Source organism: Rhinatrema bivittatum, chromosome 4 (genome assembly GCF_901001135.1).
Source record: "Rhinatrema bivittatum chromosome 4, aRhiBiv1.1, whole genome shotgun sequence".
NCBI lineage: Eukaryota > Metazoa > Chordata > Amphibia > Gymnophiona > Rhinatrematidae > Rhinatrema > Rhinatrema bivittatum.
The window spans coordinates 179,679,272-179,704,037 of NC_042618.1; the positions used below are offsets into that span (position 1 = coordinate 179,679,272).

The following is a 24,766-nucleotide window of genomic DNA, read 5'->3' on the forward strand; positions in this document are numbered from 1 at the left end:
TTCCCCAAGCATACAATGGGACCTGAACGTAGTATTAACCAGGCTTATGCGTTCTCCATTTGAACTCATAGATACCTGTGACCTTAAATATCTTACATGGAAAACTGTATTCCTCATAGCCATTACATCAGCTAGAAGAGTCAGTGAACTACAAGCTCTTGTCACATACGAACCTTTTACAAAGTTCCTACATGACAGGGTGGTCCTCCGTACTCATCCTAAATTCCTTCCAAAAGTAGTCACGGAATTCCACCTCAATCAATCTATAGTTTTACCAACATTCTTTCCAAGGCCTCACTCTCACCAGGGAGAAAGAGCCTTACATACCTTGGACTGTAAAAGTACGCTATCTTTCTACTTAAACCGCACTACAGTCCAAAGGAAATCCAGTCAACTATTTGTATCCTATGATCCAAACAAACCAGGTAAACCAGTGGGTAAACATACTTTGTCAAATTGGCTAGCAGATTGCATACAATTTTGTTATGAGAAAGCAGGCCTTACTCTTCAAGGGCGAGTAAAAGCACATTCAGTCAGAGCAATGTCAACCTCAGTAGCGCACCTTCGCTCTGTACCTATTCTGAACATTTGTAAAGCAGCAACATGGAGTTCACACTTTTGCAGCTGACTACTGTTTAGACAAAGAAGGAAGACAAGATTCAGCCTATGGACAATCTGTTTTAAAGAACTTGTTTCCAGTTTAATCCCAACTCCTTCTACAACCAACCTGCTGTGATCTTCGGCTGATTCATTTCAACAACAATACTTCACTGTTGCTTCACCACAAAATGACTCAGCCTCTAGCTTGCTAATCACCCATATGTGAGGACTAGCATCCTGCTTGTCCTGGGATAAAGCAAAATTGCTTACCTTGTAATAGGTGTTATCCCAGGACAGCAGGATGTAGTTCTCACGAAACCCACCCGCCATCCCGCGGAGTTGGGTCCGATACGCTTTATTATTTTATTTTTGGCTAACGCTAATTGGTACAAACCAGACTGAAGGGAGACCCCTGTGGCAGGGAATATCATGGCATGCTGGGCATGCTCAGTAGGCACTCTGGTGCCAGTCAAAAGTTTCATAGAAACTTTTAAAGAAGTTTTCCGTACATAGGGCTCCATTACTGATGTCACCCATATGTGAGGACTACATCCTGCTGTTCTGGGATAACACCTATTACAAGGTAAGCAATTTTGCTTTGTACTATTGTAATATACAGACTTCTATCACAGACAGAAGAAATGGATAGAGATTTAATGGAGGATATTCACAAAATTGCTATGAAAGGCAATTTCAATCTGCCGGATGTTGATTGGGACACCCATGCTGAGATATCTTCTAGAAGCAGGGAGGTCCTGTATTCTCTGCCAGGAGAACTGTTTTGCCAGCTGGTAATGGAACCTGCACGGGAAGTGGCAATACTGGACCTGGTGCTTACCAATGGGGACAGTATCTCTGATGATGTGGTGGATGATCATCTGGGATCCATTGATCCCAGATGATCATCCACCACAACATCAGATTTAGTATTAGAGCACAGGATATGAAGGTTTATTCCAAGGCAAGGGTCTTATAGTTTAGAAAAACTAACTTTGTTAAAATGGGGGCGTACCTCAAGGAGTCATTAGCTGGATGGGAAAATCTAGGGGAAATAAAAGAGCAGTAAGCCAAACTAAAAGGAGATATAAGGACAGCTAACTTTTTTGTTAGGAAATTAAATAAAGGAAAGAAGAAAAAGAGGTCCCTATGGTTTTCTAAAGAAGTAGATGAAAAAATAAGAGAGAAAAGTTTAGCATTCAGAAACTACAAGAGATCACAGAAAGAGGAAGACAAATGACAATATCTGGAAAAGCTAAGAGAAGCTGGGAAAGTAGTCAGGAATGCAAAAATTCAAATAAAAAAGTTGCAAATATGGTAAAACGGGGAACAAGACTTCTTTTTAGATATTTTAGTGATAGAGGAAATGTGAGACTGAGGCAATGGGGATAAACATGTGGAGGCTGATGAGGAAAAAGCAAAATTGCTTAACAAATATTTCTGTTCAGTTTGGAAGGGCCAGGAGCAGGACTACAGAAGCTGACAGTATTAGATAAGCAGATAGCAACCTTTGCATTTGTTTTCGTTTATTTCATCATTATGCTATTTAGCCGCTCTCTCACGATTTGTTATCAAATACGGTATAGGATAAGCTCACGATATTGCAGAAGCTGTCAGTATTAGATAAGCAGATATCAACCTTTGCATTTGTTTTCGTTTTATCGTCTTTTGATATTTATATTTTAGTCTACAACATTTTAGAATACGCTAACTGCCATTACTATTGTCTTACTCCTTCATATATGATAACAGTTATCATTCTTTTACTATTTCATTATTGTACTTTCCTTGTGAAATGATTGTAAACTGTTATGAAGGTTCCCACTGATATGACAGTATAGAAAAACAAATAAACCATAAAACAAACACAAATAAGATTGGAAGTGGGGTAAACATCAATTAATTTTCAGAAAATTGTGTTTGTGAAGAACTAACTAAACTTAAAGTAGATAAGGTGATTGGGATGAATGGGATACATCTGAGCAGAGGCATAGCGAGAGTCTCTCCGGCACCGGGAGGCCACTTTTCTTTTATTTATTTATTTAATAAAATTGTATATTTTGCAAGTTCCTTGCACAAAGTGTTCAGTGTTGTCTTCCCTGCAGGGAAGACAACACTGTGTATCACCACATGGCACCACTACGTGGGGCCTTTTCACTGGGGAAGGATGGGAACTGCGCTAGCACATCACCACAAGTTCTGCCATGCAGGGCCAGTGTTAACTTTTCTGCAGCCCTCTGCAAACAATTACTGGGCTGGCTCCTCCTCATTCTGTTCTTTTTTTTTTATTTACATTTAATTTGTATTCTTTTACTACTCAGGGTCAGTGCATGGGTATTGGGGACCCTAAATGAATCTAACAGCTTTGTGCCCAGCTTTCCCCTACCACAGCTGCTCCACACATAATTTGCAATAATGCATTTCTAATAAAACATTTTACATGAAAAACATACTCATAGTACAGTCTTTTGAAGTAAAAATATCACAACAACATGTATATTTTATTTACATGCACATCTGTGGTGTCAATAAGAAAACCCTGAATAAAACCCCAAAATACCTTTGTAATACATATATAGAAACATAGAAATAACAGCAGAAAAGGACCAAATGATCCATCCAGTCTGCCCAGCTATATAAGTCACCCCCAAACTTAGTTTCCCAGACCGTCAAAGTCAGGGCCCTTGTTGGTTGCTGTTTGAGTCCAGTTCCCCGTTACCTCTTGCCGTTGAAGCAGAGAGCAATGTTGAAGTTGCATTAAAAGTATCAGGCTTATTGGTTAAGGGAGTAACAGCCGCATCAGCAAATTACCCCCATGCTTATTTGTTTTCCCAGACCGTAAAATTCAATGTCCTTGTTGGTTGCTGTCTGAATCTAATTCCCCCTTTCCTCTTTTCCCCCTGCCATTGAAGCAGAAAGCAATGATGGAGTTACTTCAACAGTATGAAGGCTTATTGGTTAAGGGTAGTAACTCACAACAAAAAATGTGCGGCATACAATATACTGGACAATAACAATATGACAACAAAACATTTATTTTACATATGCACACTGAATAGTGTGCATGGCTTTCAATGTATAGTACACAATATTATACGTGCGACCCTGTCTTATTGATATTGTCCAGTATATTGTATGCCGCACATTTTTTTGTTGTGATTTTCTCTATATGTGTGTGCTGTTTACTCCGCCTCTCCTCTGTGCTAAGGGTAGTAACTGCCACACCAGCAAGTTATCCCCATGCACTCTTTTCTTCATTTCCATCCTCTAGCCTTTAGGGATCCACAGTGATTATCCCATGCCTCTTTGAAATCTTTCACTGTTTTTGTCGTCACCACCTCCTCCGGAAGGGCATTCCAGACATCCACCACCCTCTCTGTGAAGAGATATTCTGATGTTGGTTCTGAGTCGTCCTTCCTAGTTCTACTGATTGTTTTCCAACAGAAAAGGTTTGTTGTTGATTTTACATCATTAAAACCTTTCTGGTATGTGAAGCTCTGTATCATATCTCCCCTTCATCTCCTCTCCTCCAGGGTATACATATTTAGGTCCTTCAACCTCTCCTCATAAATCATTTGATGGAGACCCCCTAACATTTTGGTCACTCTTCTCTGAACCACCTCCATCCTCTCTCTGTCCCTTTTGAGATACGGTCTCCAGAACTGAACATAGTACTCCAGGGGACCTGTACAAGGGGTTTATCACATCCTTTTTCTTACTGGTTATTCCTCTCTCTATGCAGCCCAGCATTCTTCTGGGTTTAGCTAATGCCTTGTCTCATTGCTTCGCTATCTTCAGATCGCTAGACACTATTACCCCAAGGTCCCTCTCTTGCTCCATGCACAACAGCTCTTCACGCCCCCCCCACCCAATCACATAGAGCTCTTTTGGATTACTGCACCCAAGATGCATGAGTCTGCACTTGTTGGCATTGAATCCCAGCTGCCATATTTTTGACCACTGTTCAAGCTTCCTTAAATCATGTCTCATTCTCTCTACTCCTTCTGGCGTGTCCATTCTGTTGCAGATATTAGTATCATCTGCAAATAGACAAACTTACCTTCTATCCCTTCCACAATTGTTGCGCCCGACGGTCGCAGATGGCTGCGACCTTTGTTGCTTACCTCCTTTCTTCCTACAGCACTGCATCTAGGGAGGATGGCTGCCTCTGCTTCCACACGTTTGACCTCCATGGCGTGCCCGGGACAGCGTGGGCGCCCCCAGCAGCCATCTTGCATCCGGGGTAATCTCGGGCACGCGTGCGCGCACCTGCCCCCTTCTTGTACGCATCATGGCGGGAACCTTGGAGGCATCCCCACGCATGACGTCATCCGCCTACAATATTTAAGCTCAGCTGACTATCCAAGCTACGAGTTAGCAAGGATTCCTGTCCTGCTTAATTCCACCATTCTGGGACTTCACTTCACTGTACTTGTCTGGGTGATCTCGGTACCCGCTCCTTGGGGGCCTTGTCACACCTAGGGCTATCCGCTCCTCGTAGAGCCATCTCTACCTGTCTCACCTTCCTCATCACCGTTCCTCGGACGACCCTCCAGTGCACCTGTTCCGGGTCTCCTCGGTGCATACTCTACAACTGGCTTCCTCTGACTCTGAGTGAGTACTGGACCTGCTCTTCACCTTCCTCTTCCTTCATCGTGTGGATTCTCGGGTTATCAAGCTCTGCGGATCACTACCAGATCCATACTGTCTTGTGCAACCATTACCACCGGCGTCTGGCCTACCCCGCGCTGCGGACCACTACGGAGATCGCCTGCACAAAGCTTCATCAAGAGAAGGTATTCCCCGAGTTACCCCTCGCTGGGGACCACTACCGGAACTGTACTACCTTGTGCAACTTCCAGCTTCAGCCTCCAGCCTATCCCACACTGCGGACCACTACCGGAGATCATTGGCACAAGTCTCATCTAGAGGAAGTATTTCCTGGGTTACCCCACTCTGTGGACCACTACCGGAGAAGCCTGCTTGCAGGCTATTTACTTGGACTGAGTCTATTAACCCGCTCCTCGGGTTATTCTTGCTGCATAATAAAGCTATTGCCTCTGAGCCTATCACTGCTGAGATCCCGCCTGTCGTGGTGCGTCCTCACAGGACTCCTCTCTGTGGGTGGAGTCATCTCTCCCCACTACCCAAGGGCCCACTGCCTAGTTTAACACACAGAACGTAACAGATTGCTAACTCCATGGACCCGGCTCAGCTCTCAGCCTTACAGGCCATTCGTGGCCTGGCCCAACGGACTACAAAGCAACAGAGAACTCTTGATACACTGGCTACTGCCTTAACCAGCTGAATTCCAGACTGAGTGATTCCACTACTTCTAACAAGAATGCATCACCCCCGGTGGTTACCGGGTGAACTACAGTTCCTCTGCCAGCCCTCATTCGTTTCTCAGGAGACTCCTTGTGGTGTAGGGGCTTTCTAAATCAGTGCTGTATGCACTTCTCCTCACAATCAGCGTACTTCCCTACTGCCGCTTCCAAGACAACATATATTTTGTCCTTGTTGGATGGGAAAGCCCTGGCCTGGGCTTCATCTCTTTGGGAACGCAATGATCCAGTCCTTAATGACTTGCCAGGGTTCCTGACACTCTTCAGGTCGGTATTTGATGAACCCGATTGCCAGTCCATTGCCGGTTCTGCACTCCTGAACCTCCAACAAGGGACCAAGCCACTCCCGAACTACGTGATTGAATTCAAGACACTGTCTTCCGAGCTTCTATGGGATTCAGGTTGCCTAAGACCGTATTTCTACGAGAACTCAACTCCCGCATAAAAGATGAACTTGCTGCACAGGAATTGCCTGATACTTTGAGCTCACTTATGGACCTTGCTGGGCGTATTGATCACCATATACGAGAATGCTCTGTTGAGGTAAAATCTCTTAAGAAGCATGTATCCGGAGGAACCCGTTCTCAGCCCCTACCGTCAGCTAGAGCCACCCAGATGAAGAGTTTATCCACTCTCCTTATCAGAGACAGGCCATGTTGGCCTATATCCAAGAAAATATGCAGAAAGGATTTATTAGACCCTCTAAGTCTCCTGCAGGAGCCGGATTTTTTTTCATCGGCAAGAAGGATGGATCCCTTCGCCCTTGCATTGACTATAAAGGTTTGAACAAAATCACAATCAAAGACCGGTATCCCTTACCGTTAATTTCAGAGCTGTTCGATCAGCTTCACGGTGCAAAGAGTTTCATAAAGTTGGATCTAAAGGGCGCCTATAATCTCGTTCGTATTCGTCAAGGGACAAATGGAAAATGGCCTTCAATACTTGTGATGGCCATTTCGAGTATTTGGTGATGCCTTTTGTCCTGTGCAACGCTCTGGCCATATTTCAAAATATGATGAATGACATCTTGTGAGATCTGTTATACCTGTGTGTGGTCGTATACTTAGACTATATTCTCATCTTCTCCCGTGATGTACAAACCCACCAAGCAGATGTCATCACTGTCTTACAGAGGCTCTGGGATAATCGCCTATACACCAAGCTCGATAAGTGTGCTTTCCCTAGAGTCTGTTCCCTTCCTTAGGTACATTGTGTCCAGTAAGGGTTTCCAAATGGACCCTCAGAAGACTAAAAGTATACAAGACTGGCCTCAACCCACCGGTATCAAAGCTCTACGCTGCTTTCTTGACTTTACGAATTATTATCGTACTTTTATCAAGGACTACTCAACCTTGACAGCGCCACTCACTGCTATGACTAAAAAAGGGACTAACCCTTCACACTGGTCACCAGAAGCCATCTCCGTCTTTCAAGCACTTAAGGAGGCCTTCCTCAAGAAACTCTGCTTACGCCATCCCGAATCTCATCGACCATTCATCATTAAGGTCGATGCCTCTGATGTTGGCGTAGGGGCCATGCTTAGTCAGCACAGTGATACACATGTTCTGCACCCCTGCTCATTCTTCTCTAGACGCTTTTCACCAGCAGAAAAAAATTACAGCATCGGTGATAAGGAATTGCTTGCTATCAAGCTGGCGTTCGAGGAGTGGCGTCCCTGGCTTGAAGGTGCCCAACACCAGATAACCGTGTTCACCGATCACAAGAACCTGGACTATCTATGCCATGCTCAGAGACTTAACCACTGCCAAGCTCAATGGTCACTATTCTTCAACTGGTTCATTTTCCGGCTTAAATATCGTCCTGCTGATAAGAACGTCTGGGCAGACACTCTTTCATGCTCTTTTACTTCTGAAGATGTTCCAGACGAGCCACGTCACATTATTGACCCCGAGAAGATAATGCTGGCTGCCACCCATTCAATTCCCACAGGCAAAACAGTGGTTCCTCAGTCACTAAGAAGGAAGCTGCTGCATTGGGCCCATGACTCTAAATTAGCAGGCCATCCAGGACCAGCCTGTACTCTCACTACTCTACAGCGAGTATTGGTGGCCGTCTATGAAAAAGGACATCCAAACGTACGTGGAGTCCTGCGCTACCTGCGCTAGGCAAAAACCATTGCCTATTCCTGACGAAACTTGGACACACATTGCGACTGACTTCGTCATCGATTTGCCATCATCTAATGGGAACAATACCTTCTGGGTCATGGTGGACTGTTTCTCAAAAATGGCACACTTCATGGCCCTGCCTGGACTGCCATCTGCCCCAGAACTTGCTAAACTATTTGTGCGGCATATTTTCCGCTTACATGGCATGACTAAACACATCGTGTCAGACAGAGGTGTTCAGTTCACCGCCAAGTTCTGGAGGGTGCTATGTTATAAATTCAACATCTCGTTAGATCTGACATCCACATATCACCCCCAATCTAATGGACCAACAGAGAGAATGAACAGAACCCTTAAACAGTTCATCCAGGCCTATGTCAACTCTAAACAGAATGATTGGGCGGAGTTACTGCCCTGGGCTGAGTTTGCCTTGAACTCACATCTGGCATCTGCTACTGGATCTACTCCATTTCAGATTGTTTATGGCCGTCAAACCAAGGAGCTTTTACGTAAAGCTGGACAATGGGCCAAAAGATATTATGATGCTCATCATCAAACAGCTCCCCAGTTTAACTCAGGAGATAAGGTATGGCTCAGTACCAAATACATTCGGCTCAAGCTGCCTTTGATTTGATTTGTTCCATGATACATTGGACCCTTCACTATCCTTCGCCGCCTGGGATCCTTAACTTACAGCTTGAATCTGTCACCCTCGATGAAAATACACAATGCTTTCCACGTTTCTCTCCTGAAACCGCTCATCCTCTCAGAGTTCTCTCACAAAACTCCTGACCCACAACCTCTTGATGCAGAAGAGGACATCGCATACAAAGTGGATGACATCCTGGATGTACGTAAAAGAGGAAAGCATTGGGAATATCTCATTTCCTGTGAGGGATATGGACCAGAAGAGAACAGCTGGGAACCTGCCGTTAACATATTGGACAAAGATATGCTACATTGGTTCCACCTCACTCATCCTAGGAAGCCGAAAACCCTGGGAGGGGCCCTAAGTGTTATAAATCTCCTCCAGGAGAGGGAGGAGTTAGCAATCTGTTGTCAATCTCCTCCAGGAGAGGGAGGAGTTAGCAATCTGTTATTAATCTCCTCCTAGGAGTTAGCGATCTGTGTAAGTCCGCAAGGGAGTTGGCAACCAGATATGGATCACTCTGCCAAAGTAGAGGAGCTAACAATTGTAATACTCCATAGGTGGAGTTAATGATCTGTAGTGGGTTGGCTTCCCACAGAATGGCAGTCTGTATAATACCGCTCTAGTAGTATAAGAATGAACACTTCATGTAAATTGGTGAATCCCTGGGCCGATGGCAGATGACAGCACCCCCAGGAGGATATCCTGAGAGGGACCACCGGCTAGGCTGGAGTATGGAGACAAACATGGATAGTTCTTTTATTAGACAGGAAGTAGAACCACCAGAGGTGGCAGTAGTGAGCTGATGTGCCCGGCAGGGCTGAAGTCCCTCAGATACTGGAATTGCGGTCTCTGGATTGCTGAGCTGTAGAGAGAGACTATAGGTAGTGAGTAGACAGGGTATGCTGGCTACATAACCAGTAGTAAATGATACACTCACAATTGTAGATATCCGTAATGGCCTCTGTGCAACAGAGAGTCTTCAGTATGTTCAGGAACAGGAGCCGTAGGCGAGTACTGGTTCCTATATGCAGTCTGGAATGAGAACTCACAATATCTGTGTATGAGATGGCTTCTGGAATAGAAGAGAGTCTTTGGAGGGTTTTAGGAACATAGGCTCTCGTGGAGCGAGTACCTGTTCCTATCTGCAATCTATAATAGTAATTCACAAGATATAGGGTATGCGATAGCTTCTGCAATAGAAGGCAGTTGAGAAAGGTTTTAGGAACATGGGCCCTCGTGGAGCGAGTACCGGTTCCTATCTGCAATCTGCAATAATGACTCACGATCTCCGTACCTGCGATAATGTCTTAGACAGAAGGGAGTCTTCAGAGATTAGGAACATAGGCCCTCGTGGAGCGAGTACCGATTCCTATCTGTAATAGAACTCACAGTGTTCACGTCTGCGATTGCTTCCAGGTAATAAGGAGTCTTCGGAGCATTCAGAGACTTAGGCCCTTGTGGAGCGAATACCAGATCCCGTCTTAGCAATCTGAAATCAAGAAGAGAAAGTGGGGCCCCTGAGGAGCGGGTACCCTTTGGTAAGTTCGTAGAGGCAGAGCAGCGGAGAAAGAATTCCCTTTGCTAACTCAATCCGTAGTTGCAAGCAAAGACCTTTTAAGTTGGAAGCAGATGACGTCACTATGGGGGGACGCCCATGAGGTTCGTGCCCTTGCCAGTACAAACTCTGGAGTGCGTACGCACCCATACGTCATCAGGAACATGGCGGATCCGCAGCGTCAGGCCAGCCCGGGAATTCCAGGAAGAACGGCGAGGAGAAGCCACGGCAGCATCTGTCCGTCATGTGGTTGGTGCATCCTTCGTGGCAGTGAGGCTGCCGTCCATCCCAGAGCCTGCCCTGAGGCCTGCTTCATCTCTGCAGCCGTCTGTATCATAGCAGAGCCGCTGTCCAGGGTCCTGTACTGCTTCCTGCATCTTCCTAAGGGTCGAAGCCGCGCCTCTCTGCCCTTCTTAAAGGGCTAGTGCAGGTATGGTCCCTTCCTATCTCCTCCCAGGGTGTTTCCTGCTTCAGCCTAAAAAAGGCTCCTCAGCTCAGTCCTTCCTTGCCTTCGCAAGGAGTAAGTTCCTCCCTGGAACTTGTCCTCTCGAAGCTGGTCTCCTGAGGGTCTCTCGTCTCTGCTCGTGCCTGGCATCCTTGTCCTGGGATCCCATTCCTTGTTCCTGACTACTTTGATGTTCTATGTTCCGTGGTCTCTTGTCTTCATCCTTGCTCCAGATGTTTCCCTGATGTCGCCTGTATCCTGATGTTCCTGTCTTCAAGTTGTTCCAGATGGTATTCTGATGTTCCGTTCCTGTCCTGAGGCTCCTGAGGTTTCATCTTCCTGCCCCTCGTGGTCCGCGACCAGTCCAGCTGGGCTGGTAGGGCGCATAGTGGCCCAGTGGTCCGCGACCACCCCGGCTGGGGTATGTAGGGCACTGGTGGGATTCCTCCATCTTCGGAGCCAAAGGTATCCATGTCTCTGTCTCGGATTAGCGTCCTCAAAGTGTGAGCTTCATCGTCCTCAAAGTGTGAGCTTCATCGTCCTCAAGGAGTGAGCTTCCGTGTCCTCAAAGGGTGAGCCTTCGGCGTCCTCAACGGGTGAGCCTTCGCCTATCTCCAAGCCGAGTCTGCCTTTGGCCTTGAATGAACTCTGTCTTGTCAGTCCAAGGTGTGGTCCACGCCTGGCCTTGGTTGGTTGTGGAGGGCACCCTTCGGTACTGGCCTTAGAGTCTTCGTTTACTTCCAAGTCTTCCTTGTCCTGCAACTTCCTGATGTCTTCATCTGCCTTGAATCATCGTCTGAATCCTCATCTTGTGTTTTGTCCTCGTCTGCCTTGTCCTCTGTCCGACCTGCTGCTTCCCGCTGCTCCCTAGCGGCAGTCCGAAAGGGCTTGGAATGGTCAGAGGACCATTCAGAGACCACCATTGTATTGGTGGTCTCAAGGAAGCGTGCAGGCCCGGTCAAGGCTCAGGGTAAAGATGTTTCACCACAAGGGCATAAATTCCGTCCCACACTGGAGAGCGCACCCTGGTGCTCTCGTCCATCGCAGCACAACAGCAAATGAGCTACTGGTTTCACATCACCCATTAATAGCACGGTTTATTAAAGGTTTATATAACCTGAAACCACAAATAGATTATTTAAAACCACAATGGGATTTAAATATACTTCTACAGAAATTAATGTGCCCACCATTCGAACCTATAATTACAGCAGACATGAAATTTACATAGAAACATAGAAATGTGAAGACAGAAAAAGATCATATGTCATATCTAGTCTCCCCATCCACCCAACTAATTTATCTTTACAATAGGCAGGTGTCTCTCGGAGTTCCCTTTTTTTATCTCATGCGTTCTTGAATTCAGATACTGTTTTTATCTCCACCATCTCCTCTGTGTTCAGCACCCACTTTCTGCGCCAAAATATTGCATTGGCCCCAGAGTTTGGAAGTTGTAGCATATGGCAGCAATTGCTCTTAATTACTGTTTAGATATTTGAGAGCTGCAGCAACTTGTCAGTGGTTTCCTTAACTTGAAAGTATCTTTGCAAGAGTTAATAAAAATGTCATTGTGAGCTGTAGATGATTGTGAATGTCACATTTGCAGGATAGCTAATGGGGATGAGTGGTACTACACAATTAATGTTATTAAGAATGGTAATTAAGACTAGGAAGATAGCTTGGTGAATTCCATAACAAGTGACTGTTACCAACACTACTCTGTACTGGGAAAGAAAAAGGAAAAAGTGTCACCAAATGTTTAAACCTGCATTATCTAGATCCTTATTTGTGGAACTAGAGTAACCATAGGAAAAGAAGGCTTCTGATTTGTTTTAATGAATCTAATGGTTATTAACACTGAGTTAGAACATAAGAAGCCAAAACTCAAAGTCAGTTAAAGTGGTGATTTTGGTTATGCTGTATATGATGTAAGGCTTCCCTGCCCTGCCATTTTTTGTTCAAAGTGATTTCATTAAATGGCAAAGAATTTCATGAAGTTACTGCCTGGAGTGGAATTTGTTTTGTTAGTTCATAAGGGGCATCACTTTAGTTATGCCAAAGTAGTAGAGGATGAAGAGGGGAGTCCTACTCCAGGTATTGCAGGGAATCCTATAGGGAGAAAATAGGTTAATCCTGCCTCGGCCACATTTTTCTGAGAGCATCTTAGTCCAAGTAACTCTATCCTATAGTCCTCTTGCCTAGAATCTAGTTGTTCCAGTCTTGTCCACTAGAGAGCAGCAGTGTCATCACCAAGACTCACTACAAGAGAGCATGCTACATCACTACAAATATATTCAATAATTTTGTTCTTTATAATAGTTTCAACCATTTTTCCTGGCATTGATGTCAGGCTTACTGGTCTGTAGTTTCCTGGATCACCCCTGGAACTCTTTTTAAAAACTGAAGTTACATTGACCATCCTCTAGACTTCAGGTACTGTAGCTGATTTTAAGAATAGTTTACAGATTTCTAATAGGTCTCCAATTTCATTTTTTCACGTCTTTTAGCACTCTGGAATGTATACCATTAGGACCACGTAAATAAGGCATGGGGGTATCTTGCTGGTGTGGCAGATAGGGGTAACTTACTGGTGTGGCAGATACTACCCTTGACAAATAGACTTTAAAATGTGATGGAAATCCATCATTGCTCGCTGCTTCAGAGGCAGGAGGGAAAGGGGGAATTGGATTCAGACAACAACCAACATTGAACTGTATGGTCTGGGAAAACACATGAGCATGGGGATAACTTGCTTGATGCGGCGGTTACTACCCTTAACCAAAAGCCTGATACTACCTGATGCAATAACAACATTGCACATTGTTCTCTGATTCAATGGTAGGGGGAGGGAAATTAGTCTCAAACAGTAACCAACAAGAGCCCTGACCTTGGCAATCTTAGTAACTGATAGGTATGGGAAACTGAGTAACTGATAGGTATGGGAAACTGATAACTATGGGAGCCTGCTGGGCAAACTGGATGGGCCGTAAGGTCCTTTTCTGCTGTCACTTTTATGTTTCTATGTTTCTACATTTTCCAGGTTCATTGAAATTTGTTTCAGTTCCTCTGAATCATCACCTTTAAATATCACTTCTGGCTTGAGTATCTGCCTTACATCTTCCACAGTAAAGGCTGAAGCAAAGAATTAATTTAACTTCTCTGCTATGGCCTTATTCTCCCTTAGTGCCCCTTTTACCTCTGGATCATCTAATGGTCCAACTTGACTCCCTCACAGGCTGTTTTTTCAAATATACCTAACAGGTTTTTAGTATGAGTTTTTGCTTCCACCACCATCTTATTTTAAAATTCTGCCTTTGCCTTTTTTTTTTCTTTTTTATTTATCAATGCTTTGCATCTAACTTACCAGTGTTTATGTGGTTTCCTGTTTTCTTCATTCAGATCCCTTTTCCATGATGTAGAGTATGGAGGCAAGGAACACACTTGAGACAGCTTTCATCGCAGGCAGGAAGAGAAGGGAAAAAAGGGCTGAGCCCTCACGAGGCTCTTCCTTTTATTGTACATTCATACAAAGGCAGATGATGTATCATTACATGATTGGCTATTTTCCCATAGCAACAGACGAGTCCCTACACTATTGGCTTTGGCTCAGGGGGTGTGCACGGATCATTTCATTGGCTGCTGAAATCTATACCTCCTGACTTTGTCCTGCCTCTGACTAGGGAACACCCAGCCCCTCCCCCAGGAATTCAGGGCTAAGCACAAGCCAGAGAAATACATGATGTCAGGTATCCTTTCCTAGGCAGAGAGGCTTAAGCACAAGTGATGCTTTTATTCAGGCAAAGTTCAGGGAGAAGGGAAGTTAAGTGTTTAAACCCTGAAATGGCTTGCTGGCAAGCGCATATTTCCCACATCTCACCCTTTCTGTTTTTGTTTAGGTAGCTCAATAAAGCTTTAGACCCTTACTGAAATCTGTTATGTCTTGGTATGGGCTGGAAATAGGGGAAGGGGGATTATGGAGAGAAGAAAGCTAATTCAACGTGGTGTGCCAGCTGCCGATGAGCTCCTGAATCTCCATATCACCCAGAGCTGGTGCAGGTGGTGTGCCAACGCTGCAGGGCTCATGATTCCCTATTAGGCATCTTACAAGACATCTTTGTATCCGGGCTGAGAGCAAGGTTTCAATATGGATATGAGGGTTGGGTATGCACTGAATACAGCATCACAGGCAGATAATTAAGGCAATTACAGTAATTATAATAGAAATCACCCTTTTGAGACCAGAAATATCAGGGAGCCAGGACCATAGCCAGTCCCATGGAGAAGTTGGTATTCTGTCTGAAAGTGGTGCATCAGCAACCATGGTTTCTATCTGCTCTATGGTATGTGTGAGGTTTGCTTTATAGTCTGATATGTACACACAGCAATGAGATCCAATTAATGCACAAACACCACCCTTTAAGCTAAAATGGTTTCTAAGGTATAGCTGTTCTGTAATGCTACTTCTCTAATCTGAGAGACTTCTGTTGTGAGTAGTTTTAATGCATGGACTGTCTGATTAAATATGGCAGCCGTCCGGTTAGCTAGGACGTGTAAGTCTCTGTAATTCATATCTGTCCCCATTGGGGGAAACAGGCTTCTAGCTATCTGAGTTTCTGTATACTTTCCTATGGGATTATTTATCGCCTCCCTTTTGTTACGGAGCCTTGCTTTGGGTAAATTTTTGACTGCATAGTATGAGGGGAGGATGGAGCCTAAAGTGCATCTGTCTCTCCATCTTGGGGAAATGTACATATATGCTCTACGCCCACATAACATCCATATGTTTCCTAACAGATTAGTGGACATGTCATTGGTTATCATTTGGGCTATATAACTACAAAAGGTAAATCCTTCATCCCCTCTATACTTTCTGTACCTGCTTGGGTCTCCCACTGCACATCCTGAAATCTGCCAATTGCATACATATGTGGTATAATTATGTAAGTGTTCAGTGATTAATACAAAAGTTCAATTACAATATGGACATTTCCCACCTGAATTCCCTTCCCATCCCCTGTATCATAGTCCCAACAAAGAGCGGCAGTCTCTTGAATACGGCTACCAATGTGTAGTATGGTATTATTAACTGGAGAGTTAATGAAAACACCTCTCTGTAAAGGATAATTAGTCCATACTGTAAGGTTAAATGGTACAGCATGCATCAGTCTTTCTCCGCAGGCATGGGTTGGCACGTGTGTGCAGATCCAACAGTCTGTTCGATTCAACAGGTGTGAAAAGTTCTGTGCAGAGGATGTACATGTTGTTCTGTCAGAGTCCTTGTTCTGAAATCGCCATAGCTGGAGAAATAAGGCAAAGGATGAGGGTACAGAACACAATTGTTAATGAGTTGGCATTCAGGCAAGAAAAAGCGGCTAATAAGTTCTCTGGAGTTTTCTCAAGGCCTTGCTGTTCTAAAGAGTTGTGCAGATTGGTTGGATAGGGCCTTGATCTGTCCCCAGGTCATGTGGTGCTGCTTTTTGCAAGGAGTCCGGTCTCTGTCCTTCTGAGGGCTGTGGAGGCTCAGGGAGAAGTTGGGGATCGGGTCCTGTAGACCTGGACACCTTTCCATCTTTCCACGGCTTGATACCTGTGGAAGCAAGCAGAGAAACATATCCTCGTCCCTTTGATAAGGGGACGGGACCGTACCAGACATTAAATATTCTATACAAAACTGATGGCTGTGGGTGACTAACCTTAGTCCCATAATGATTACTCATGGCTGTGGTCTTAAATTTGAAATGTTTGGATGATTTAAAGTGATTTAAAACAATACTTTGTTCTTGTTCAGCCAGTCCTTCTTAGGGGGAAATCCCTCCTTTTTCTTTTTGTTTGGTCCAGAGCTCTTAAGGGTATGATTGCTCTCTCCACAATGGCTTGCCCTGTGGTGTTGTAGGGGATGCCAAATAAGTATTTAATGTTCAATTATTGACAAAATTCATGCAAAGGAATGGCTGCAGTAAATAGAGCCATTATCAGTTTTCAGGACAGAGGGTAGCCCCATTATCAAGAAAGTTTTTATGCAGTGATCAATTTTCATTCAGTAAAATAGCAATAAGTGTAAATTAATCATTTAAAGGAAAAGTCATTTGCAGTAATCACAAATGACAAGTATATTAGACATTACATTAAACATATGTTACACAAGACTGACACATATTCATATGTCCTGCAAATATTCATTTACACAAAACTGACATATATTCATCCATTCTGCAAATATTCATTCATAGTCTTCTTGGCATCAAGACAGACAAAAGATAACACATAATTTAAGCTAAAAATCTTATCAAAAAGTTATCAAAAACAAAATTAGATCAAGGATCAAAAGTCAAAAGGCGTTAGAAAAATGTTAAAATAAACTGCAAAGTGTTCACCTTCACATCTCCTCATGGCAGGAAGGCTGTAAATCTGGAAAATATTAAAAACTGGCATACAGCAAAAATTTACTAAGGTAAGGATAAAAGTGAGCTTCTTACTTTTTTAACCTTGAAGAAATCAATTCTATTATTCAATTTAATAAAATCAATTTGGATTTGCAAGAATAGGCTTGGGAGGGATTGCTTTATATGTAGCAACCTCTGTCAGTAAAAATTATAAGGTTCAGAATTCTGTAAAAATTTGTGAAAAAGAAAATAAAACTGAAGTGTCCTCAATACAGAAGGTCTGTAGGTCTGAAAAATAAAAACTATTATACAACAGAATTATTAAAACAATAATATAATATAACTGGTAGAATAGCATAGCGCCTCCTAGTGGAGACACCATCATTACTTTATAGATTGCAACTATTGTTCCAGGTTGCAATCAATAATACTCTGAGCTTAAATTCAATGTGGAGTATCAGAATAGAATTTCTTCATATAATTATTAGAATAGGAAATTAAACACGCTGTTTGCTCTGCTCTGTCTGCTGCACGCTAAAGTGACTGTAACTACTATTAATCTGTCTGAGTTATAACATATATAAACTAGAGAGAGAAACTGCAGTACTAAGTCCAGTTTTTTTTCTTTTCAAAAGTTCTCCCTCCCTCCCCCATGAGTGGCAAGCAAGAGTTACAGTAAAGGGGGGGAGGAGCAGTGTTTCTCAAAAGAAAAGAACTGCACCCAAGGAGTTAATCCTTCAGTCAATAGGAACTTAAAGATAGCATTGTTTAACAATTGATAACATCGACCATAGACAATGGCTTGGCAAGGACTTGCTGATTCCTTGCAGACAGATACTATTTTAATTTACTTTTGTCCTGAAAGGGAGAATTACAATAAAAATCTGTGCACTGGCAATTCAAGCAATTGCTTATAAACTTAAATCTCAGAGGAATGGAGTCATTTTAAATGTGAGCCAAATAAACTTTGCAAAAGGGAAACTTTCACATGTAATTTATACAGTATATTCAAATTTCAGTACAGTTTTAACATAAGGTTCTCCATTCACTTTGTGGGGGAAAATACTCTCAAAGTATGCAGATTTTTTGTAACTGAATTCAAAGACTAATAGAAACCATTTTTTTCCAAATCAGTACTGTTTGTTAAGAGAAACCATTTTTTTTTTTTTCATAGTGATATTTTCTTTGCTTGTAACGCAGGAGTCTAATTAAATCCTTTTTTTCATATTGATATTTTCTTTGCTTGTAACGCAGGAGTGTAGCTGCCTGGCCCAAGGTCTTACACGCTGATTTCTTTGAAGACCTGGGGGCATAGCCACTTCTCATGGCACTCAACTCTATTGCTGCCACACCCAGCTCTTTAATCCCTTTTGTAATAGGAGAGGCTTGAATCCCTTTCAATAATTCCTCTCTTGTGAGATTTCCATGTTCTAGATGAAATCCCATGCTGACCACGGCACATAAATTGTTACCGGGAGCAGTGGTTTGAGATGGTAATTTACCTGGACAAATTGGTGATGCAGAATTAATGACTGTCTCAGGCAATGGCAAATGGGGGTACAGGGAGTGGTTGGTGGGGGAAGGGGGTTGCAGGCAAGATGGAGGAAGGCTAGTTTTTCTGACCTCAGTGTTTTCAGTTTCCTGGGGCCTTTTCTCTGAGGCGGACGCAGAGGAAGCCACAGGAGCCATGTTAGTGTGTGTCCCCAGATGTTCTATTTCATTTTCTGTCCCCCTTTGTTCATGGTTCTTTTCTGTGATGGGGAAGGCTTGAAGTCCTTCCAACAATTCTTTTTCTGTAAGGTTTTCTTTCTGCTGAAGTTCAATGCTAATCACCCCACCCAGGCCAGGTTGTGGCTCTATTGTTCTCAAGGGTTGCTTTTCTAAAGAAGTGTGAATGGGCTTGGGTGTGGGTATGGAGAGCTGATACAAAGAATTTGCTGTCTCTGAGGGAGACTGAGCATAAGATGGGGGAAGGGTATTCTGATTGAGTTTGCCTGCTTCTAAAAGCACATGGTTTGAAACTGCTGTCTTTAAACTTTTTTTTTCTATGTGTTCGATGGCCTCTGTGCATTTTTGCCAGATTAATCTTTGCTTTATGGGAGCTCTGGGAGCCGTATGAAGACAATTGCCGATTGAAATCCATTCCTGGGTATTTAGAGTTCCCGCCTCCATGGAATACCAAGGGCAACGGCAAGCTATTTCACTTATTAATTTTTCTAAGTCCCCCAGGCTGACTTGCGCTATTTTTCTTCTGGTGATGAAATAATGATTATTGATGATTTGCTGCAGCTCCCTGGCATGTAGCCTCTGCTGTACAGTCAAATCATTGCCCATGCTCACGAGTGTGGGGAACAAACTTGCTGAGAAATACTTTAAAAATTACTAAGAAGTACTTTTTTTTTTTTTTTTTTTTAAATATTACGATTGCACATCTGTTGAACGGTACGTACCTTGGCTATGACCAGCCGAAATGAGCATGGAGTTTATCATCACGGTCGGGCTCACCAGATGTAGAGTATGGAGGCAAGGAACACACTTGAGACAGCTTTCATCGCAGACAGGAAGAGAAGGGAAAAAAGTGCTGAGCCCTCACGAGGCTCTTCCTTTTATTGTACATTCATACAAAGGCAGATGATGTATCATTACATGATTGGCTACTTTCCCATAGCAACAGACGAGTCCCTACACTATTGGCTTTGGCTCAGGGGGTGTGCACGGATCATTTCATTGGCTGCTGAAATCTATACCTTCTGACTTTGTCCTGCCTCTGACTAGGGAACACCCAGCCACTCCCCCAGGAATTCAGGGCTAAGCACAAGCCAGAGAAATACATGATGTCAGGTATCCTTTCCTAGGCAGAGAGGCTTAAGCACAAGTGATGCTTTTATTCAGGCAAAGTTCAGGGAGAAGGGAAGTTAAGTGTTTAAACCCTGAAATGGCTTGCTGGCAAGCGCATATTTCCCACACATTTTTTGAAAGATGGTCTTTTGGGTAGAATAGCCTCTCTCATCTCGCCTTTTAACCATGCCAATAGTCGTTTGGTTTTCTTTCCACCTTTTTTAATGTGTGGAATACATCTGATTTGTGCTTCAAGATGATATTTTTAGGCAACATCTATGTCTGATGTAAACTCTTAACTTTTGCAGTTGCTCCTTTCAGTTTTTTCCTAATCGTTTTCTCAATTTATCAGTCTCCCTTTTGAAAATTAAATGTTCTTATAGTAGTTTTCCTTAATTTCCTCCCTCCAGTTATCAAGTTAAATTTGATCATGTTATGATCACTATTGCCAAATGGCCCCAGCACTATTAACTCTTGTATCAAATCATGCATTCCACTAAGGATTAGGTCCAAAATAACTTCCCCTTTTGTCGGTTCTTGTACCAGCTGCTCCATGAAGCAATAATTTATTTCATCTAGAAACTTTACCTCCTTAGCATGTCCTGATAAGAACATAAGAAAATGCCATACTGGGTCAGACCAAGGGTCCATCAATCCTAGCATCCTGTTTCCAACAGTGGCCAATCCAGGCCATAAGAACCTGGCAAGTACCCAAAAACTAAGTCTATTCCATGTTACCATTGCTAATGGCAGTGGCTATTCTCTAAGTGAACTTAGAGATGTGACATTTACCCAGTCAATACTGGGGTAATTGAAAATCTATTATTACTGTGTTGCTAATTTTGTTAGCTTCCCTAATTTCTGTTAGCATTTCATCATGTATTCATTCAGGTGGAAAGTAGTACACCCCTACTGCTATTCTAATCCCTTTCTCACCTGGAATTTCTATTCTTAAAGATTCAATAGTGCATTTATCCTTTTTGACTCTATGCCCTCTTTAACATATAGCGCTTCCCTCCACAAATTTGATCCATCCTATCATTGCGATATAATTTGTACCCTGGTATCACAGTTTCCCTTTGGTTATCCTTCCTCCATCAGGGCTCTGAGATGCCAATTATATCTACCTCTTCATTCAGTGCTATACATTCTAATTCTCCCATCTCATTCTTTAGACTTCTATCATTTGTATACAGACATTTCAAAGTATGGTTTTTTTTGTATTAACAACCTGCTTATAAATTGAAAGGCTTATTTAGAATCTTTCTGCTCTGTCTGCTTTTTACTTAAAAGCACCTGGGCTACTTTTCATCTATTGCAACCTCTCTTATCGGGATGCCCTAACTTACCTCTTTTGTTGGTAGCCTTCAAAGAAACATCATTCTGAACTATGCCCTCTGAGTGACTGTCAGCTTTCCCTGATATCTAGTTTAAAAGCTGCTCTATCTCCTTTTAAAAGGTTAGTGCCAGCAGCTTGGTTCCACTCTGGTTAAGTTGGAGCCCATCCTGTTAGAATAGGCTCCCCCATCCCCAGCAACAAATGTCTTTCAAAGATGTTTTAATTAATACAAAGAATGCATTAAACACATGACAAGATCCATTTATGATTCATCCTATGGTTTTCTTTAATATTGTTGATCATATCTTATTTGTGAGGACTGGTTTATTTGTAATGTGGACAGAGATTGTAGAGTTGTATTCAGGTCTTTAATCTATTCTACTACCTCTTTAACCTCGTCTCCAAATAAGTTTTTACCTGTATAGGGCATGGAGGCTAATTTCTCATGTATATCCTCCCTGAGTCCTGATGCTTTCAACCACTCTAGTTTATATTGCTATGGCTGTTGTTCTTGAAGCTGTATCACATGAATCATATATGGATCTTGTCATGTAATCATTTGTGTTAATTAAAACATCTTTGAAAGACATTTGTTGCTCTGATGTTAAAAATATTCTAAATTCTTCAAAGTTTGGGGGGTTGTTATGTATAAATTGGACAATTTGAATTTGATGTGCACCTAACCTTGAATGAGTCATGTGGTAGTTGTATTTTTAATATACTGAACATTTTTTAACTTTATTTGCTACTGGAGCACTTGAAAAAAAATCATCTTCCACATCTTATTTTGCACATCTAGTAATGCTTCATGCATTGACACTGCTTTGAATTGCTTTGGTGGTATAAATTGCATGCGCCCCGATACACTTTGGACTTAATGTTGTCTTCCTCCAGATTGAATTTATATATCTCTGAAATATTTTTGCAAAAATGCTGGATAAATTGTGACTACTGATTCTTTGGTGGTTCTAGAGATGGATGAGATGGTATATCTGTGTATGCCAGAGCATATCTGGAGCTTAATGTATCTTTTGAAATTGTTGCTGTGTCTCAGTAATCATTAGCTTGATTTACTGGTTCTTTGTGTAATGTTTTTCTTTTCTCTTTCTCTTTGGAGATTAATAGGCTGGAGAATGAATGTTCTTTGTTGTTTTCCAACATTTTTCCAAATTTGCCATGTACGCATTCACAAAGTCCATCCAAAGTTTTGCGACAATGGAGTGGCATTCTAGTAGGGTGCTATAGATAATAGCTTCTTTCTATCTGATGAATGGATTTCTGGTTCTTGCTGTGGGGGAGAACCTAAACTGCTTCCACTTGATCTTTTTTCATACTAGTATTTTCTTCTTTTATTGTTTCTGTGTTGGTTTTGTTGGCCTGAATGGACTTGTGCCCATGATGGTTTGGCGTATATGAAACAGAAACCACATATAACAGGACTAATCATACATAAGCCAAAATTCTTTTTTCTTTTTGTGACCCTCATATAAAGTCGGGATGGTTTAAAAATCACTTAAATTTGGTTAGTGAACCAATATCTTTTTCACTTAGAGTGACCGTTGAAGTGACCAAAACCCGATTTGCTTGTAATCATTGGTCTATTTTATATATTTTTTTATTAATACATTTAAAGTCTTCAATGAAAAAATGTGTTTGATGCAGACACTTATCTTAGAATCTTAGAATGCTTTAAAATATGCCCATATTAGAAGCCTTTCTGATGTGTGAAGCTGAAGACAGAGAGCCCAATAGCTCAACACGATTCGTGCTTCGAAAAAATATTCCTTCATCAGGGGCTAATAATCTGGCAAAAATTGTGGCAACACATGTGTCTGTATCATAAAGTTCAAAAGTTGAAAATTTGCCAATCAGTAGAAAAGGCATCTACAGCGTCCTGGATGGTTTGGCGCCATGTTTTCTCTTTCAGCGTTGTGATCCTTTAACACTGATGCTCTTTTGGTGCCATGTTTATTTTGGTGCCAACACTCTTTCTGTGCCATGATCCTTTGACACCAGTGTTCTTTTGGCGCTATGCTCCTTCAGCGCTTACTTCTCTGCGATGAATCTGCTTGTGCTGAGAAATTTTCTCTTATGCGATTTATAAAGTTTCCTGCTTCCCAAGTGTTCCAATGAAGGAAAAAGTTTCTGGTTTTTATCTCTATTTGCTCAGTTTTCTTTGGATTTCAATAACTCATATCTCAATTTCAAATCTCTGCAATTGGGTCCCCATAAGGGTCACAATTTGTCATATCATGATCTGGTCCTTTATGGACATTTTATGGTTACATTTTGAACAGAGTTTAAAAGGACTTTTACATTTTTTCTCTGATGAAGTTTCTTCACGAGACTTTAAAAAACATTTTTTACTTTAACACTATGAAAATGTTTAATGTTACTGTTTTGTGGTAAATTGTTTTCCCAGATCATTTTTAAATTGAATTTATATCCTAAAGTTGCAGTGATCTGGGAGAGAGTCAGTTAACCCAACTGTTCGCAAAACGGACAATTTTAAACTGAGGGAGAGCACACAGCAGCGATATCATAGAAAGCCCCATGCAAGCTCAGGAAAGATTTAATCAAATTCTGAGCCAGGAGAGAGCAGCACCCAACACAGCGCTGTCAGATGACTTCACTTACATATGTGGCTGTTTTGTTTAGCTTGTTCAAAGAGAAAGTCAGTAATGATGAAGTACAGAAAGGGAACGTCATTTCAAATCAGAAAACCTGCAACACAGTATTAGTCTATAACCTTTGTGTATGTCATCACATTTCCAGATATCATGGAAAAGTACACCGAGCCATGAAAACCACGATAACTCCTGGGACAGACTCCTGGTGTCTGTTATATCGGTAAGAGCTCCAGAGATTGAATATATTTGAAAGGGGTAGCATTTGTTAAACCTCATAACCTAGAAAACTAGAACCAGTGGCATATTTAGTCTGTAGTCCTGTTGATTGAAATTCTCAGTGTTCACATAAACTGGTTAACCTGTATTAAAGAGTTTATAAATGTTAAAGCAAAATTGTAGGATTTTATTTTATTTTTAGTACATTGGTGCCAAGTCACTAAACAATACGATAATTTTTTTTTTTTTTACTGCACACGCTGAAATTTGCATTTCTTAACATTCAGACAGGTTAATCTACACCAGTGGTTTATTCACCTCTACTAGCAGATGGAGACAGAGCAAAGCTGACGTGACAGTATATATATATATACCCCTGCACTGACATCAGCCCACCAGTATTCTCCATCTCCAGCAGTTGGTGGATGTGCATCTCCCTGCTGGGGATTGCTTTAAAAAAAAATTTAGAAGGAAAAAGGAGAAGGAAATTAATTCTCCCCGCTCTCCTGTGGTGATACCTTAAGGTCCCTCCCTTAGTCAAGTTTTCCTGAGGTGATATCTGCGGATCCCTCCTTAGTAGAGTGCCTCAGTCCAGTAGCTGGTTTTCCAGTGTGAACTTAGCTGTAGAGAGATAAAC

The 24,766-nt window shown here is 42.3% G+C and overlaps 1 protein-coding gene across 2 annotated transcripts in view; it reads left to right on the forward strand.

Moving 5' to 3' along the window:
- Nucleotides 1-24,766, forward strand: part of ABCA5 (ATP binding cassette subfamily A member 5) — a 510,372-nt gene that overhangs the window by 347,357 nt on the left and 138,249 nt on the right. For both annotated transcript variants that reach the window (XM_029599288.1, XM_029599289.1), the window contains one exon: nucleotides 24,059-24,133. In XM_029599288.1, coding sequence (XP_029455148.1) covers nucleotides 24,059-24,133 — 75 coding nt within the window. The remainder of the gene's footprint in view (nucleotides 1-24,058; nucleotides 24,134-24,766) is intronic.